The 18,120-nt window shown below is 52.4% G+C and overlaps 1 protein-coding gene across 5 annotated transcripts in view; it reads left to right on the top strand.

Annotated features, from left to right (window-relative positions):
* The window catches only part of WHRN (whirlin), a 105,142-nt gene that overhangs the window by 19,435 nt on the left and 67,587 nt on the right, over positions 1-18,120 (top strand). For all 5 annotated transcript variants that reach the window (XM_039474728.2, XM_039474731.2, XM_039474730.2 and 2 more), the window contains exon 2: positions 6,918-7,136. In XM_039474728.2, the coding sequence (XP_039330662.2) occupies positions 6,918-7,136 (219 nt within the window). The remainder of the gene's footprint in view (positions 1-6,917; positions 7,137-18,120) is intronic.

Genomic DNA, 18,120 nt, shown 5'->3' with positions numbered 1-18,120 from the left:
AGTAGAGACGGGGTTTCACCATGTTGGCTGGCTGGTCTTGAACTTCTGACCTCAGGTGACCCACCCTCCTCAGCCTCCCAAAGTGCTGGGATTACAGGCGTGAGCTACGGCGCCCAACCACTAAAATATTAACTAATTTAATCATCAGAACTACCCTGTAGATAATACCTTTGTTATCTCATTTTTCCCCCCTGGGAATCTGGGGCACGGATTGCTTAAGTAACTTGCCCATGGCTACTGTTGGCAGGTGGCAGAGCTAGGATGGAATTCCTACAGCCTAACCCCAGGGCCGCGGCTCTTAACCATACTTTCTTTGCTTGTCTCTCCACATTCCATGTGTATCTAAGGTGTTTATGCTCACATTAAGGTGGAGAAGTGTGGTCTGCCTGACTACTGATCTGAAAGAGAACTGCTCTTTCTGTGCCCTAATCTGAACAGATTCCTGGGGGCTCTCTGGCATATAGAAAGCTCATTAAATATCTTGTTCAGTGAATGAATGAATGGATGATTGGCTAAACGAATGAAGAGGAGCAGGGAGAGGTTCTAAAGGAAACAGAACATGGAATGTGCCTCAAGGACCTTGTCTTGTAAAGACAAGATGACGAATGTGACTCAGAGCCTATGGTATAGATGGCAGCACAGTCACAGAAGTGTGCGGGATGCTCCTGGAAGACGGAGTCAGCCACAATCTGGGAAGTCTTTCTAGAGGTCGCGGGAAAGGAGCTGAGTGTTGAAGGCAGAGCAGATATGAGGAAATGTGGATTATAGAAGGATGTTCATTAAAAAGAGGAAAGTTGGGGGACACATGTATTTGTGTCCATATAGATTCGAGATTTAGAGAATTTCTGGGGCCTGTGTTTGGGAGAAGGAGCTCAGAAAGGGAATTAGCATGCATTTAGTACCTACCATGTACCAGGTACTGTATAAGCAGTTCATAGTGTCTTAAATCTTCATGACCGTTGCTTTTAATTTTATTATTGAGACAGAATCTTGCCATGTTGCCCAGGCTGGAGTGCAGTGGCTCGATCATAGCTTACTGTAGTCTTGAACTCTTGGGCTCAAGCAAACTTCCCACCTCAGCCTCAGGTGCACAACATTATGCCTGTGTACTTTAATGTTTTGTAGAGGTAAGGTTTCAACATGTTGCCCAGGCTGTTCTTGAACTCCTGGCCTCAAATAATCCTCCTGCCTCTGTCCTACAAAGTGCTGCGTTTGCAGGCGTGAGCTGCTGTGCCCAGGCAACTGTTGCTTTTTAAATGTAGAAACAGGCACAGAGAATTTAGGTAATTTGCTCAGTGTCACGCAGCAAGTCATCTGCAGAGCCAACCCCTGAACACGCAAAGCCCCAGCTAGGCAAGGTGGGGCTGGGAAGAGCAGGCATGCATCATTTTTTTCTCCTTTCTGGGTCACTAACCTGGGTCTTAGACCAGTTCTCCTTCCTGTTGTTGGATCTCTGTTTCTAAAAAGAGAAGACCTTGGCCTTTGAGGTCTGCACCCTGAAATAAGCTGTGTGACTCACCATTATATGTCCTCACTTGAGACTTTCCTGGAACACCTCAGCACGGCAATCTGACAGTCTGGTGACCTTGAGGTCCACCCCATGCTTGCCTTTGAACACAGGAGCATATGTGTGTCTGCCGTGTTAACACATCCCATTAGTCCCCTACACTGTGACCCTCTCCAGTCTGTTTCTCACTCCTCTACTAAGCAGAGAATCATGTGAGCCTGGCCTATGATTTTGGGGTTTCAGAGCTGTCTCCAAAGAGCTGAGTGAAGCATATTTGCCTCCTGAGAGCATTAGTCCAAGTAGCAAGTTATTAAGTTTGAAGACATACACATATAATTTATATTTCCATAATCATAACGTTCTGCCAGAATAGTCATCTGGTGATGGATAGTATCTTAGTCATGCCATCTGCTGGGTCAGATCGAGATTTCTCTATGATCTGAGTTGGAATGCCCCAGGGTCAAGCTCTACCAGTAAACATGTGATAATGAGCATGGGAACACAGCACTCTGATGACCATCCTGGCAGGCGGTGGGCTCCCCTGGATCTCGCAATTTTTAGTTTCAGCCGTAGCTCGTTGAATTCTTCAGTGACAGGCATTGTGCTAATAGGGCTCCCCTACATAAAGAGAAAGGAGAATGATGAGCTTCATTTTGCAGGAGAGAAAACAGATGAACAGAGACGTTTGGTAACCTGTGTGAGATGGCACAGCTAATAGGCCATTGATTCAGGAAGACTGGTGGATCCTGCGGAACTGTCATGGCTGGAGAGGGATGTGGTTGATGGAGAGTCACCAACGTGCCGATGGATGAGTTGGATGTGACTTACCACCTGCAGGCAGCTTCCATAGCCATGGGCTCATCGCAGGGGCAGCCCTCTGGCCTTCACGTCCTTTCGGAGGTCTGCTGCTGCTTATAGTACAGAGTTGGGTGTGCATCCTGCCGCAGTAGTAGCAGAGACCGTCCCTCTCCCCTTCCCTGCGTGACCCACACACACTTTAGCGGCATTAAACAGCGATGGGTGGAGCTGTTCCTGCAGGATTCTCATGTCCACTGCACCAAAACCATATCCCAGAGCCTGCATAGATGTTGACAATCTGTCTCAGGAATCTTGTTTATCAGTTTTGCCAGAAACATAAAAAAGCAGCAGAGGATGGTGATATTCTTGCTGTCCAAGACCTGTAAAAAGCCCATGTTTATCCCCAAAGAATAGTCATTATCAGAGGTAGAGAAATGGTCTATGCTTGAATGGCTGTCTGAGTTTCTAATCCCCATCCCTTTAATGGGGAAACTGAGGCAGAGAGGGGAAGGAGGCGCAGGGCTGGCCTCCTGTGTCCTGGGCTGTGCCTCTTGTACTCCTGTACCTTATGTGTCCCTTCCCTTCTTGGGGCTTCAGGGTCCCCTTCTGTAAAATACCGGGGACGGGCAGCACGTGGGAGGCTCAGTGTCTCGGCCCAGGCCCTCTCCAGCGCTAGCTCTCCGTGGTGTTCTCATCAAGGGCATTAACCTCCTCCCCATTCTCAAGGTTGTTGCTGGCCTATTTATAGAACTGACCAAGAGGATTCTACTGTTGCCAGCGGTAAAGAATACAAATGATGCTCTGCGCATTGTTCTTTATTCTTTCCTTCACTTTTTTTTTAAAACTCCTTGTTCAACGTTTTTCTACCACATGGTTTCCCATCCCCATGCAGACGTTCTAGGGGAGAGGGGAGTGGGCTCTGCCGTTTGCTGAGCTCCTACTGTGTGGCCAGGAAGGCTCTGAACTTCATGCACCTCGTCTCATTTAGCCCACGCTGCCCTGGGAGGTGGGCATTGTCCTTCTTCCCCAGTTCACACAGGCCGCTTTGCAAGGGGAAGCAGCTGGCCCAAGGACTCTCCACCGGCAAGGGGTGGAAGTGCGGCTGGAATCCCGTTTTCTCTGTCTCCACGATCCGAGTGTGGTTTTTCCACTTGCACTCCTCTGTTCCTGACCTGAGCATACCCTTCCAGACTAGATGTGGGTGCAGGAGAATGCCTGTGGATGTTAATCATTTCTTTTGAGGGCAATGTGTACTTTCTTAACCAATCAGGCAGTCTTTTTTCAGGACCTACTATGTGCTGGATGGTACTTTTATCTCTCACCAGGCTGTGAGCATCATTGAGGACCTACTGTGCACCAGACGATGGCTTGTCTCTCACCAGGCATGTGTCGTGAAGACCTTCTATGGACTTGGCTATGCTTTGTTCTTCACCACACACAAGTGTCATGAGGACCTACTGTGCGCAGGACAATGCTATGCCCCTCACCAGGCTCAGGTGTCATAAGGACCTACAATGTGTCAGGCAGTGCCTTGTCTCATCAGGCGTGTGTTATGAAAACCTATTGTGTACCGGGCAATGCCTTGTCTCTCATGAGGCTCGAGTGTCCTGAGGACCTACTGTGTGCCAGGTGATGCCTTGTCCCTCCCCAGGCATACGTGTCATGAGGACCTGTTGTGTGCTGGGTGATGCTTGTTTCTCACCAGGCTGCAAACTGTCATGAGGATAGGCCCAATTTGTTTCCTCTAGGCTTGGCACACAGTAGGTGCTGGGTCAGCCCTTGTTGAATGAAAGCTGTGGTGTAGTCCTGAAGAGGAGCAGAGAAGGCAGCAAGCCAGGTGGAACAGCACTGGAGCAGAGACCTTTGTCCCCATGGAAGAGGGAGCAGTGGGCAGAGAGGAGAGGAAGAGGGAAGAGGGGTCAGGAAGGTGGCCATGAAGGATGTGGTGGCCTCGGAAGCTTCTGCTGACACCTGCTGTGCCCTGAGTCACTTGGTCTCAGGCTTTCTCCATCCTGCATCTTCACCTTAGCAGGGACATGATTTTCCCAACTGTTCTGCCAGGGGAGCCCCAGGGAATGCTAAAAGAGTACTGTAAATCTTACCCCACTCATCTTTGCAAAAATCTTTTCTAAAAGCAGAATTTTGGAGAGATGCCATCTTCTCATTATCCCTCCACTGGGGACTGGCATTTAGCTGTGGAGTTGAGGGCCTGGGTGCCCCCTGGCTCACCCTTCCTCTGCTGAGAGAGGCTCAAATGTCAGAGAGTTGCCTCTTCCTGCAGGCCTTGCCTGGCCAGAGCCGCCTCCTGTGTTTGAAAGCTCAGCCCAGGGTCTGGTTTGTCTGTTGAGAGTGTTGGGGAATCGGTAGAGCTGTATGTGCAAATCGGGGGACACGGAGAGCTAAGTGTCCACCCCCCTTCTTAGGCATATTATGTATTTCTCCAATATTGAAAACAATGTGACCTCCTTGTGGAACATTTGGAAAATATTGAGGAGGAAGAGCAAAATAATAATCACCCGTAATCCTCTCACCAGAGAGCAGCACTGCCAGCATCTCGGCACATTATTCTCAGTTTTGTTTCATTTTGTTTTTCCAGTATGATTTTTCTCTTAACATAACTGACTTCATACTGTAAGGCATGATTTATAGCCTTTTAACCCCACTTAACCTTAAAATATGTCACATTTCCATGACATTACAACCTTTGTCAATATGATTTCAATGGCAGCATAAAATTTCAGTATGTGTGAATCCATCATTTATTACAACAGCCAGATGGTGCTGCCATAACAAAATGCCATAGCCTGGGTGGCTTTAGCAAGGCGCCTTTGTTCCCAGGTTCTGGTGAGAGCTCACTTTCAGACTTGAAAAATCCCCTCTTCTCATTGTGTCCCCACGTGGAAAAGAGACCAGAACTCTCTCTCTCTTCCTGCAAAGCCGCTGATCCCATCATGAGGTTCCTACCCTCACGGCCTCATCAAACTCCAATTACCCTGCAAAGGCCTCATCTCCAAAGTACCGTCACATTGAGGGTAGGGCTTTGGTGTATGGATCTGGAGGGAAACCTTTCAGTCCCTGACACAGGCTGTATTGATTAATCCTAGTGCTTAGTGACTGTCCCCTTGGGTCAAAGTCTTCATCTCAGCTGCAGGTGCCTTGTGGTAAAGCAGTACAGCAGACCTCAGCTTCCACCCCAGGCTGTAGAGTTTGGGCTTGCCCCTCTACACGGTGGTTCCATCTGAAGACTGGGAAATGGACAGTAAAGGTGCTGTCCACACTCAGAATTAGTTGCTATGAAAAAGGAACTTTTTTCTTTTTTGAGATGAAGCCTCCCTCTGTCACCCAGACTGGAGTGCAGTGGTGCGATCTCGGCTCACTGCAACCTCTGCCTCCAGGGTTCCAGTGATTCTTCTGCCTCAGCCTCCCAAGTGGCTGGGATTACAGGTGCCCACCACCATGCCCAGCTAATTTTTATATTTTTAGTAGAGATAGGGTTTTGCCATGTTGACCAGGCTGTTCTGGAACTCTTGGCCTCAGGTGATCTGCCTGCCTCGGCCTCCCAGAGTGCTGGGAGTATAAGCGTGATCCACGGCACTTGGCTGAGAAAGGCACTTCTTACTCCCTGTGTGGTCAGGCAGTTTCCCACCATTTCTTCATCTGACAAACAAGATCCCCCTTTCCCTCTGCAATCCCTCTCCCCCATTGGATTTCATTAGGATTTCATGAAATAATACATATCAAGTGCAATGCAGTGCGGCTGACACAAACAGGCCCTTTATAAATGTCAAGCGATAGCTATAACCATTGTTTTTATCTGTCGACTCTCCTGCCTGGAATTTCATCAGGGTCCCCAAGGCCACACCTGGGTTCAGTGATTCTCTGGGAAGGCTAACAGCGTTCAGCATATGGTTGTACCTACGGCTCGGGCTTATTACAGCCAAACGATACCGAGCAGAGTGAGCAGGGGGAAAGGTGCGTTGGGCCGAGTCCAGAGGAAACTAGGCACAGGCTTCCACGGGCCCCCTCCCTGTGAGTTCCACAGCACACACTTATTCCTCCACTGCCCAGTGGTGACAGAGGTGTGGAATGTTGTCTGTGAGGGGAGCTCATTAGAGAGCACCCATCGTTTTTACTGGGGGCTGGTGATATAGACCCTGTCTGCTCGGACCTACTTTCCAGACTCCCAGGAGGAAAGCGGCTTGAGCATAAACCACATCGTTTATAGACAGTCTAAGCACACGAGCCACATTTCTCAGTTAGGAAATGGTGGGGACACTCTCCAAATCCAAGGTCCCAGGCGCCAGCCCAAGGCCGGCCCTGCACACGAGCCTGCCTGAGGATAGCAGTCTCAGGCCCGTGACGCAAACTACTCTGCAGAAGTATCCTAAGAGATCCAATTTCTTATATTTGGACCACTTCAGGATAGGGGTGGGACAGATGCTCTTGTTTTCATGGGACAAAACCGAGGGCTAGAGAAGGACAGGGACTCAGGGGCTGTCCTCTTCTTCCACATGGGGCTTCTGAGAATAATCAAGGTCTGGGTTAGGGGAGGGTGTTTCTCAACAGCCCCAGCACCTGCCTCCCTCTAACCTGTGTGTCCCTCTCTCCCCAGGCTCTGAAGGGCTCCAAGAAGCTGGTGCTGTCTGTGTACTCAGCAGGGCGCATCCCTGGGGGCTACGTCACCAACCACATCTACACCTGGGTGGACCCGCAGGGCCGCTGCACCTCCCCGCCCTCGGGCCTGCCCCAGTCCCACGGCGGCACCCTGAGGCAGCAGGAGAGTGACCGGAGGAGCACCCTGCACCTCCTGCAAGGTGGGGATGAGAAAAAGGTGAGTGGGGCGGGGAAAGGAGGCTCCTTCATTCCAAACCCAGAGCAGCAAAGCTGGCTGGAGGCGCCAGGAAGAAGCTGGTTCTCGGTCCAGGCTGTCTTCCCGCACGTCGGTACTGAAGGGTGGTGTTTTTTCTTTGCTTTTCTTTTTGACCTGTGTAGTGTCTGTTAGTATACAGGCTAAGCTGCCACAATAAAAGAGGCTCAGATGCTGTGATTTTTTTTTTTTTAGTTGGAGTTTCGCTCTCGTTATCGAGGCTGGAGTGCAATGGCGCGATCTCGGCTCACCGCAACCTCCACCTCCTGGGTCCAGGCAGTTCTCCTGCCTCAACCTCCTGAGTAGCTGGGACTACAGGCACTCGCCACCATGCCTAGCTAATTTTTTGTATTTTTAGTAGAGACGTTTCACCGTGTTGACCAGGTTGGTCTCGATCACTTGACCTCATGATCCACCCGCTTTGGCCTCCCAAAGTGCTGGGATTACAGGCTTGAGCCACCACGCCCGGTGTGATTTCTTTATATATTGGTTTATTTATTTATTTTGAGACAGAGTTTCACCCTCTTGCCCAGGCTGGAGTGCAGTTGCACAGTCTTGGCTCACTGCAACCTCTGCTGCCAGGCACAAGCGATTTTTTTTTTTTTTTTGAGACGGAGTTTCGCTCTTTTTACCCAGGCTGGAGTGCAATGGCGCGATCTCGGCTCACCGCAACTTCCGCCTCCTGGGTTCAAGCAATTCTCCTGCCTCAGCCTCCTGAGTAGCTGGGATTACAGGCACGCACTACCATGCCCAGCTAATTTTTATATTTTTAGTAGAGACAGGGTTTCACCATGTTGACCAGGATGGTCTCGATCTCTTGACCTCGTGATCCACCCGCCTCGGCCTCCCAAAGTGCTGGGATTACAGACGTGAGCCACCGTGCCTGGCCCACAAGCAATTCTTGTGCCTCAGCCTCCTGAGTAACTGGGATTATAGGCGTGCAGCATCACGCCTGACCAAATACTGTGATTTAAATGAGAGGGTTTTTGTTTTCTTTCTCCGTCATGTAACTGAATAGAGGGACAGTCTCATCTAGGGGACAGTTTTGCTCAGGACTTATACTGGGACCCAGATTCCCTCCATCTTCCATCCCCCAGGGTGTTGCCTGTTCTTGTGGTTGAAGCTGGGCCACATCAAGTCCCCATTCTAGCTCCCTGGAAAGGGGAGGAGAGGCATCTCTTTAAATTGAAGATCACCCAACTTCCCGCTGGCCCACACCCAGGTGCATGGCCACACGTAGCTGCCAGGACTGTGGCCAGGATTGCTGTTCCACGGAGAATCTTGTGCAGTGTAGATCTTGGGTATAAGGAGCGAAAACCAGCCCTGGCCATTTCACAGAGCAGGGATGTACTGAAAGGATGGGGCCAGTCCCAGGATTGAAGCTGAGAATCTCAGGGTGCAGCCTGCAGGAGGAGGATGTCCACAATTCCGTTCTCAGTGTCCTTCCCCTGAAGATTCCCAACCAGGGAGCACCTCACGGGCTGGCAGGAATGTCTGGGGACTTTGATTGATAGGACCACCAAGACTGTAGCCGGTGGGGGAGGGGTGGTTGCTCAGAGCACCATGGAGTGTTCCAACTTGCAGAAGCGGGCAAGGACACCAATGGATGTCCCCGGTGGAGCCCTTTCTACCCCAGACCTGGACTGTTTCTTGAAACACAAGAAGACTGGAATGTCCTCCGATGTCTAACCCTTCTCTCTGGGTGCTGTTTGCATTTGCCCTTTGGTTACTCCTGGAACCAAGAATGTAGCTGCTGCAGGCGGCTCCCTGGTGTGTAGGACCTTGACACGGACGGCCAGGAGGCCTCATGGCTTGAGGCTCCCAGCCAAGTGCCTTCCCTCTAGAGACTCTTTCTCAGCTCTCCTTTTCCTGTCGATAAGACCGTAACATTTATTTAATGTGTTTTGTGTTCTTTGCTCAAACGTCAATATGCAGGATGCCGCAGAGATCACAGCAGCTTATACGGGAGGCGAGCGGCAGTGGGTAGCTCGTTGGTATGCACTGCGGCAGCCCGGGCCACGTCAAGGTTGCCAGGGCTGGGTGGGCTCATACCCCCTCCCCACCAGGGAACTTGTTCTCTGGCAATCTTGAGAGAATGCTGCCAGTGGGACTGAGTCACGTTCAAGGGCAGCTGTCCAGTGTTGGGCACCGACCTTGCTTTACCTTTTTCAGTCCTTTTCCTGTGCAGGGCATGGGGTGAATTGAGCTTATCACTGATAGAGCTTGTGTGCCCAGCCCTGTGCTCACAGTGTCTTCCTGAGTCCCCCTCGCAGCCACCTCGGTGGGGGGTAGGTGTTGTCATCCCCATTTTACAGATGAGGAACCTGAGGCTCAGCACTGTGGCCACCATGACCCAGCCAGCAAGTCTCCCAGTGTTTAGTGAGCACCTGGGTGCCTGACAATGTTATGGGAGGTGAGAATGAAGCAGTGAACCAGAGCACTGAGGCCCTGCTCTGGGGAAGCGTCCAGAGTGTTTGGAGTTGGTGGGAAGCGTGAGATGGTAATCCAGAAATGAGCACTAGTGAACAAGATAAGATAATAGAGACAGTGCAAACTGAGGGGAGGCGGTGAAACCAGGAGCAGGGTAGAGTGCCAGGGAGGGAGGGGCTGTTTGGGATGAGGTGGTCAGAGAGGACTTCTCTGAGGGGATGGCTTCTGAGCTGAGACCTAGAGAGGGAGAGGGAGCTGCTGTGTACCATTCAGGGACTGAAAATCCCAAGCAGCAAGGACAATGTCTGCAAAGGCCCTGAGGATTGAGCAGATGGGAGGGTGGGGGCTGGGTAAAGTGCCTCTGGGAGTCTCAGAGTAACTCATATAAGAACGTGGGACCGGGCACAGTGGCTCACACCTGTAATTTCTTTGGGAGGCCGAGGTAGGAGGATTGCTTGAGCCCAGGAGTTCAAGATCAGCCTGGACAACACAGTGAGACCCCGTCTCTACAAGTCATTTAAAAAAAATTAGCCAGATGTGATGGCATGTGTCGGTGGTCCCAGCTACTTAGGAGGCTGAGATGGGAGGAACACCTGAGCCCAGGAGGTCCAGGCTGCAGTGAGCTGGGATTGCCCCACTTCACCCTAGCCTGAGTGACAGAGTAAGCTCCTGTCTCAAAAATTAAAAATAAATAATGCAGAGGTGGAGGCTGCATGAATCATACTCCAGGGAGGACCCAGAGACCACAGGAGGCAGGAGACACCCTGAGCCGTGCCAGAGAGAGGCCTTCCCAGATTCCACAGCCCCAGACTGGCACACCCGCCCTCCTCCCTGCTCCTCCTCTTCCTGACGCAGCGTAGAAAGCCCGTTTCCTATTGGGAAGAGGCATGGGCTGATGTCTCTGGATCCCTGGCTGCTGGATCTGGAGTAAGGGACCTGGTGGGCTCTGATTCTCTTCTCTGCAGCAGCCTGGTTCCATCTTCTGATAGTCCAAAAAGCCACGACCAGACTCTTGGACCTCTAAACATAACCTCCACAGAGGAGGTGCCCCTCTCAGGTGGTGGATTCTCATGGCAATAGTGACATAAAAATCACACATGTAGCCAAGTTACCCCTGAAAATCCTTATGCTGTCCACTGAAGCTGGTTATGGTTTGATAGCTCTTTTCAGGAGTGTCCTCCTCTGTGCTGTGGTGTGAGAACTGTCCTGTGGTGCTGGAGACAAAGGACAGAGGGAAGAACAGATGTGGTGCTCGGGGAGTCAGACCCGGCTGCTCTTAAATCACCATCAGATCCTCAGAAGTGAACAGGGCAGGTGCAGAGTGCTCAGGGTGCAGCTTCCCACGTCATGCTAACCCGTGGCCTCTACAGCTCTCAGAAACTAGAATGGATTTGTCGTGAGGGGTTAAGTGGGATAGCGTCAGTGTGGCAGGGATGGTGAGACCTTGGGTTCCAGGCGGCCTGAGTTCAAACCTTGGTTCTGCCTCTTGCTTTTAGTTTTTTGGTTATATACCCCCAAGTGGAATTGCTGGACCATAAGGCGGTTGTATTTTTAATTTTTTGAGGACCCGCCATAATGTCTTCCCTCGTGTCTGCGCCACGTTCCGTTCCCACCAAGGGTGCACAGAGTTCCACTGCCTCCGCCGCCTGGCCAGCACTTCTTATTCTGTTGTTTTGATGGTAGCTGTCCTCGTGGGTGTGAGGTAGTGTGAGTTTTTTCCTGATGTGTCTTCGTTTGGGCCTTTATGTGATGCCTTAGCAACGTGATAACAGCGCTGAGGGTCCCAGCAGGGACTTGGTGGTGGTGTTCAGGAGCAAGGTCAATTCTGCCTCTTTTTAAGCTCTTGATCCTAACCATTACCCTATTTTACCTCCCCAGTGTGAGGAAGCAGGTTTGTGGCACAGGACTTGTCTGGCACATTCCCTGAGGTGTCAATGTGATACATGTCCTCTGAAAGGGACAGTGAGAGTGCCGTGGTGTGTAGAGGAGGGGGATCCTGCCCGCCAGAGAAACTGGGGAAGCCTTCTTGGAAGAGGCAGCATTTTAGGTTTGGATATGTGGCAGTGGAAGGGAAGGGTGATCCAGACAGAGGGAATAGCATGACAATGTCCAGAGGTTAGAGAGCACAAGACAGGTCCGAAGCAATTCCTTTGGCTGTGAAAGAAGGTTGGAGAAGTAGAATATGGAGTTGGCTCCTGCAGGCTGAGATGCTGGGCTGGGAATGTGTGGGTGGGGGACAGTTTATTTCTGTAGACAACAGAGACTCACTGGACATTCTCTTAAATGGCGAGGGAAGAAGGGCAAAATCAATTCCAGGTTTGCAAAGACCTTTGGCAAGACCATGAAAAAGAAGGTGTGCAAAGCTCATTTTCAAGAGGGGTGAGAGTGTCTAAGTATAAACACAAGGAACTTCTGGAGCCGGTGATGATGTTTCTTGTTTTAGTCAAGGTGAGCTTCCAAGGGGGAAAACGCACCTCGGGGGAAGGTGCCAGCATTCCCTCCCGTGTGCATATTCAGGATGAGATTGTTCTTGAGTTGAGTGGAGTGAACTCATTTCTTTGAAATGGCTTGAAATGGAGGATGGTTTGAATCAGCTTACAGCACTGATGGCAGGAGAGAAGGAAGGAAGACCCAGGGGAGGAGGCTGCATCAGGATGGGAGAGGGTGTTGCTTTGGGGTCTTTGGGGTGGACGGAACAAGCCTGTTTCCAGACCCTGCTGTGAGGCAGGCGCCTTCCCTTCTCTGTGCCTCCCACGGGCTTGGGGATGCGGTCTGAGCTGCAGGACCGATCGCCTGTTCTTGGGTTCTGACTGTGAAGGTGTGGGGGCTCAGCCTGGGGCCATTGCAGAGCATGCAACAGAAAGTCACAGATGGGCGTTCGGAAGAAGGCTTGCATCGCCTGCCTCTGCTGCTTCCACACACCACGCTTACACTTCTGTCAGCCATATTTTTTGGAGATGGGGTTGTTGACCTGGTGATGAACCAGCATCAGAGTGATGGAACCGCAGCTTCCCAGGGCTTTATCTCTGCACTGCAGTTTTCAGATTTCACTGAAAACTGGTTTTGTAGAGTCATTTGACTGACAGGCCAGTCCTATAAAATACCTACAGATAGCATCATGACTCCCATTTTCCAGATAGGAAAATGGAGGCCTGGAGAGCCTACATGAGTCATCCCAGGTCACACAGCTAGCGGGCGGCTAGGGCAGGTCATGCTCACATTCTCAGGCTTTCGCCTGGTCCCTTCAGTGTCCCCTGGCCCTGGCCCTTTGGGTCCGGCCCGTGCACAGCCGCAGTGGTGGCTCGGCTCCCTCCAGGTGGAGAGACCGCAGAGCCGACCTGCCACGGCACCAGTCATGTTGGCCAGCATCTGGAATCTTCTCTGGGAGTGATGGGGGCAGGAACAGCTATCTGTAGAACTCAGATGCCCCTCTCACCCCTGCCCGGTCATTTGCCCATGAACTTTACGGAGAACCTCCTAAGTCTTGTTCCACTGCAGCCCTTGACTGCAACGAGCAGTGAGAACCTGCTGCAGCAGAAGCAGCCACCCCGCCAAGCTCGTGTGTCTCCAGCAGCCACAGAGACAAGATGGCACCTGCCTTTCAGCTCAGGCTGCTTCAAGCCTGGGACGCAAGGAGAAGGGGCCTTGGGCTCAGCAGCACTGGGCGTGAAGCCTGTTTCTGAAACTTCCTGACTGTGTGACCTTGGGCAAGCCACTTAACCTTGAATGAGTCACTTAAGCTTCCCCGTCCTTGATTGGAGGATGGTCACACCAGCCATGAAAGGCTGTTTCATGGATTAATAATCAAGGCTCATAAGCACAGCGCACAGCGCCTGGACATAGCGATGAATTCCAGCAACAGCCATCAGTTACTGAATACTGTCTAGGTACTAGTCTCTTTCCCCCAAAGTATGTACCTTTGAGTGCTCTGTGTCCTGGGGCTACAGCAGTGAACAGACAAAGAACAGATCACACCTTGGCCACTGTCAAGGGCTGACACTCTAGTGTGTTGTGGGGGGACTGTGAGGGGCATTAGAAGAAACAGTGTACAGTCTATTGTAAAATGGGGGAGAACTAAGCCAGGAAAAGGCATGGGGACATGAGAGGGTGGTGTATGCATGGGGCGGTGTTAGCGAAGGGGCAGGGAAGTCCTCACTAAGAAGGTGACAAAAGAAAGGGTCTGGGCCAGGCACGGTGGCTCACACTTGTCATCTCAGCACTTTGGGAGGCCGAGGCGGGTGGATCACAAGGTCAGGAGTTTGAGACCAGCCTGGCTAACATGATGATACGCTGTCTGTACTAAAAATACAAAAATTAGCTGGGCTTGGTGGCACACGCCTATAATCCCAGCTACTTGGGAGGCTGAGGCAGAAGAATCGCTTGAACCTGGGAGGGCAGAGGTTGCAGTGAGCCGAGAGCGTGGGACTGTGCTCCAGCCTGGGTGATACAGCAAGACTCCATCTTAAAAAAAAAAAAAAAAGAAAGAAAGGATCTGGAGCTGATGAGGAAGTGATTGTACACGGATCCGTCCCATCTGGGCAGAGTGCCCCAGGCAGCTGGAGGCCTCAGGCAGGCGAGCAGGGCCTCTGGAGGAACAGCAGCGAGACCTATGGGATTACAGAGGAGTGAGGCAGCAGGCACAGGCCACCAGGCCGAGTCTGGGACTCGACTCTGAGTGAGATGGTGCCATGGCAGAGCTCCGAGTAGAGGAGGTATCTGGTCCAGCCACACTGCCCAGCTACTGGATGGAGGGTAGATGACAGGAGCAAGGGTGGAAGTGGGGAGCCCTGGCATCCTCATCTTTATGACAGCCCTGAACGGTGCTATGAGTTAGGGGTGCTTTTGGCTGGGGATCACAGAAAGCCTGTATTGCAGGAGCACACACACTCAGGTGTTCGTTGCTCTCTTCGGAAGCATAGGGCTGGGCAGCCCCAGCTGTGGTTTGCCAGGGAGTGAGTCTCTCCTTGCTCCTGTTGTTGGCTTTTGCCTTGGGCTTGTTGCTTCACAGCTGCAAGATGGCAGCCACTGCTCCTGCCATGACAGCTTTTCACAGCTGTGCCCAAAGCAGTGGGTAGAGGGAACAGGAGGCCCTTCTCTTCCTGTATTTCTGTCTTTTCAGAGTGGTGAACCTTACCCAAAATCCCCTAGCAGACATCCCTCACCACGCCTCTTGGCCAAAACTGGCCCAGAACTACCTACATGTATCCCAGTCCCTGGTAGAGGGGAACGGGTGACCTAGACTGGTGTCATCTCCTGGAGTGCTCCGGTTGCCTCTGGACATAGTTGAGGCTCCGTGGCAAGGCAGGAAGGGAGATGGCTGCTGACTTGGCCATGGGCAGTGCTGGCCCCAGGCAGGTTGCACAATTCTTACTTTATAGATTGGGCAACTGAAGATCTGAGAAGCAACAGGCTTATCCTAAGGGTGCCCAAGAGTGGGGGCAGAACCAGGACATGAACTCAGGCCCGTGAGAGGCAGTGTGGTGCCTTGGTTAAATGCCCAGGCACTGCAGGCAGGCCACACTGCTGGCTGTGTGAATCTCAGCCCCATCATTTCACCCCTCAGTGAGAGTCGAGCCTCAGTTTCCTCCTCTGGAAAGTGGGGATAACAACAAAACCATAGAGGAGGAGTGAGGATTCAATGAGGTAATGCGTGGAAAGTGCCGAGCACGGCGCCTGGGACCTGGGAAGCACTCGGAACATTTAGTGATCAATTTCGTGAGTTATTATTCTATTAATATTATTAGCAGTAGTGTTGTTAGTTTCACTGGGCCAGCCTGTGTCTCACAGTGTCGTTTGCTTTCCCGTAGATGAATTCCATTTCGCTCCAAATGCTGGTTGAATTTTCAGCAAGTGATTGAGGTAGATTACCCTGTGCTTGATAGAACTGTCATTACAGTTCTGTGATAAAGACTCATTTTATTCCGATGTAAAGAATTTATGGGGCAGTGGCAGGGATGTGGGGAGGTTTGTTTTCATCCTTGGTATTCAGAGGAGGCTGCTGCAGACAAGGGCTGCCATCTGTGCGTTCCTGGGCTTGGCTGCAAAGACGCCCGAGCGCCTCTCGGCTCTCTCCCTACCGAGATCTTCATGTCCTGGAGCTGCAAGGGCCCCAGGTGGGGGTGGCGGAGTGGAGTGGGGTGGAGGATTGACTGCAGGTCACCCAAGGGGCTGGGATCCTGGGTGCATAGACCCCAGGCCAGGCCTGGCTTGTGCCAAGTTCTTAAGGTACAGCATGGAGGGGGGGCCCTTCCGGGCATGGCATGAGTGGGGGTCAGGGCAGGAGCTGCCTACTGTGTCCTCAGCTAGCCTCTCTGCTCTGTCCCTAGTCTAAACCCTACCTTCCTCCCACATCACCACATCATAAGACACACCTCCTCTCATGGGGGAGCTCCAGATCCCCTCTCCTACTCCCTGTCCCCCGGAGCCTCCCCGCAGTCCGCAATGGAGTCTGTCACTGCCCTGCCCGCTCACAGCCCAGCCTCTTAGCCTGGCTCATGGCACCCTCACCAGCCAGGTGAATTTCAGTCATTTTCCCCACTCTCCTGGCACACTGGCCACATAGGACCCGAGTGGTGACTCCAGGGGGCTGTGCGCTGTCCTATGTGTGGGCTTAGCACATGTCATTAGTCCTGGGGTGGCATCTTCCTTCCTCTGGCCCTGGGTGCCCCCCACCCCGCCCCGGCCTTTAAGGCTCAGTGGTCATATTTCTGGGAACTCTTCCTGTGACTGGGCTCCTGGGAATAGACTCTGAGACCAAGATTTGCCTGAAAAAGGTTTATAGGAGTATCCCCAAGTTTGAAGATGTCCACCTTCTCTTCCCTGGAACCTGCGAGGGTAACCTTATATAGCAAAAGGGATGTTACAGATGTGAGTGAGTGATGGTCTTGACATGGGGGATTGTCCAGGTAGGCCCAGGGTCATCACAAGCGTCCTTGTAAGACAGAATCAGGAGGTCAGAGAAAGGGAGATGTGATGATAAAAGCAGAGAGCGACTGATTAGAAGATACTGTGCTGCCAGCCTTGAAGATGGAGGATGGGGCCGTGAACCAAGGAATACAGGTGGCCTCTAGAAGCTGGAAGAGGCAAGGAAGCGGGTTCTCCTCCAGAGCCTCTAGGAGGGGTGGGGTCCTGTCGTCACCCTTTGTACCTCAGCCTCCCAAACGGTCAGGTAACAAATCCGTGTTGCTCTTAGGCTCTGACTGTGGTGATTTATTACCGTGGCAGCAGTGCCCTGGGGTCAATGCTGGCAAAGGAGTGAGGGACACAGGACGGGGCTGTGGTGCCCTCTCAACACAGGTCTCGGCAGGTCCCACAGGGAGCTCTGGAGCTGGGATGGCCCTGCAGAGGTGTCCAGAATTGAGGCAGGGGCCGGCTCTTACCCAGCCCCATCAGCCACTAGCCACAGAGCTGCTTCCAGGGAGGGGTGTGACCCTGGTGAGGTGCTCCCTTGGCCTAGGGCAGTTCTTGAGGAGGGACTTGCTGCCCTGGGGAGGAGCGCCTTGGTCCTGGAGAGAGTGCACTGTCCCTTCCTGGGTGGCCTTGATCTTTCCTCTCAGCATTCTCTTACCACCTGGTGACTCCTGAGCCTCTGGAGGGACCCAGCATAAGACTCCAGGCTCGGAGGCGTTTGGATGAAACTCCAGCCTGGCTCATGTTCCCACAGTCATGCCAGCCTGTGCAGCAACCCACAGTCATCGTCCCCCATGAGGAAGGCTGTGGCACGTTTTCCGGGTCGCACCTGCTGGCTTGGTGAAGATGCCACTGTGAGGATAACCACAGACACTGTTTCCTAGTGCCTCCCTGTGCCAGCCATGACCTGACACAGTCCACACAAACGGACCCATTCATCCCTCACAGCAGCCCAGCAAAGTGGACATGACTGGTTTCCCCGTTTTCTAGAGCAGGAAACTGAGGCACAGAGAGGTGAAGCAGTTTGGCCGGGGTCACACACCTAGCAAGTTGGCAGTCTGGCTCTGGAGCTCGAACATGTATTAACCACCATGCTGTGTCGCCTCCCAAATACACAGAGCTGCCTGTGACAAGGGACCAGGGTGGGCCTTGAACCCGAGTCCCCTCAGATCTGCTCAGGCCTTGGAGCTGGCACTGCGCTGGGGCAGGACGGGTCAGATCATGGGCGCTGGGTCGCTGTTCCCAAGTCTGACCTCCAGTGTCCACAGAGCCTGCTGTTTCCAGAACATGTATTGAACCAGCAGCCGCCTGTGGGTCTCCTGCTTGCTCCCTGCCGAGCTCCATGGGCCTCACCAGGGCCCGCCTGACTAATGCGGTCATTCTGTCTTAGGAGCAAACTAGAGCTGGTCCCACAGACCTGGGATTATCCCTGGCATTACCCCATGAGCTAGACCACCCTGCCATACTGCGGAGTCTGCCGTCCTGGAACCAAACCCTGGAGAGTCACCGTCTGTTGGGCTCTTTCCTGACATTGGTCGGCAGCCAACAGGAGCAGAGCCACCACTTTTGTTTGCAAGCGGTGGTCATCAGAGAGAAGCAGCGCGTTAAA

Source organism: Saimiri boliviensis, chromosome 2 (genome assembly GCF_048565385.1).
Source record: "Saimiri boliviensis isolate mSaiBol1 chromosome 2, mSaiBol1.pri, whole genome shotgun sequence".
In the NCBI taxonomy this organism is placed as follows: Eukaryota; Metazoa; Chordata; class Mammalia; order Primates; family Cebidae; genus Saimiri; species Saimiri boliviensis.
The sequence above is the reverse complement of the archived record's forward strand: the minus strand, read 5'-3'. Positions and strand labels throughout refer to the sequence as shown.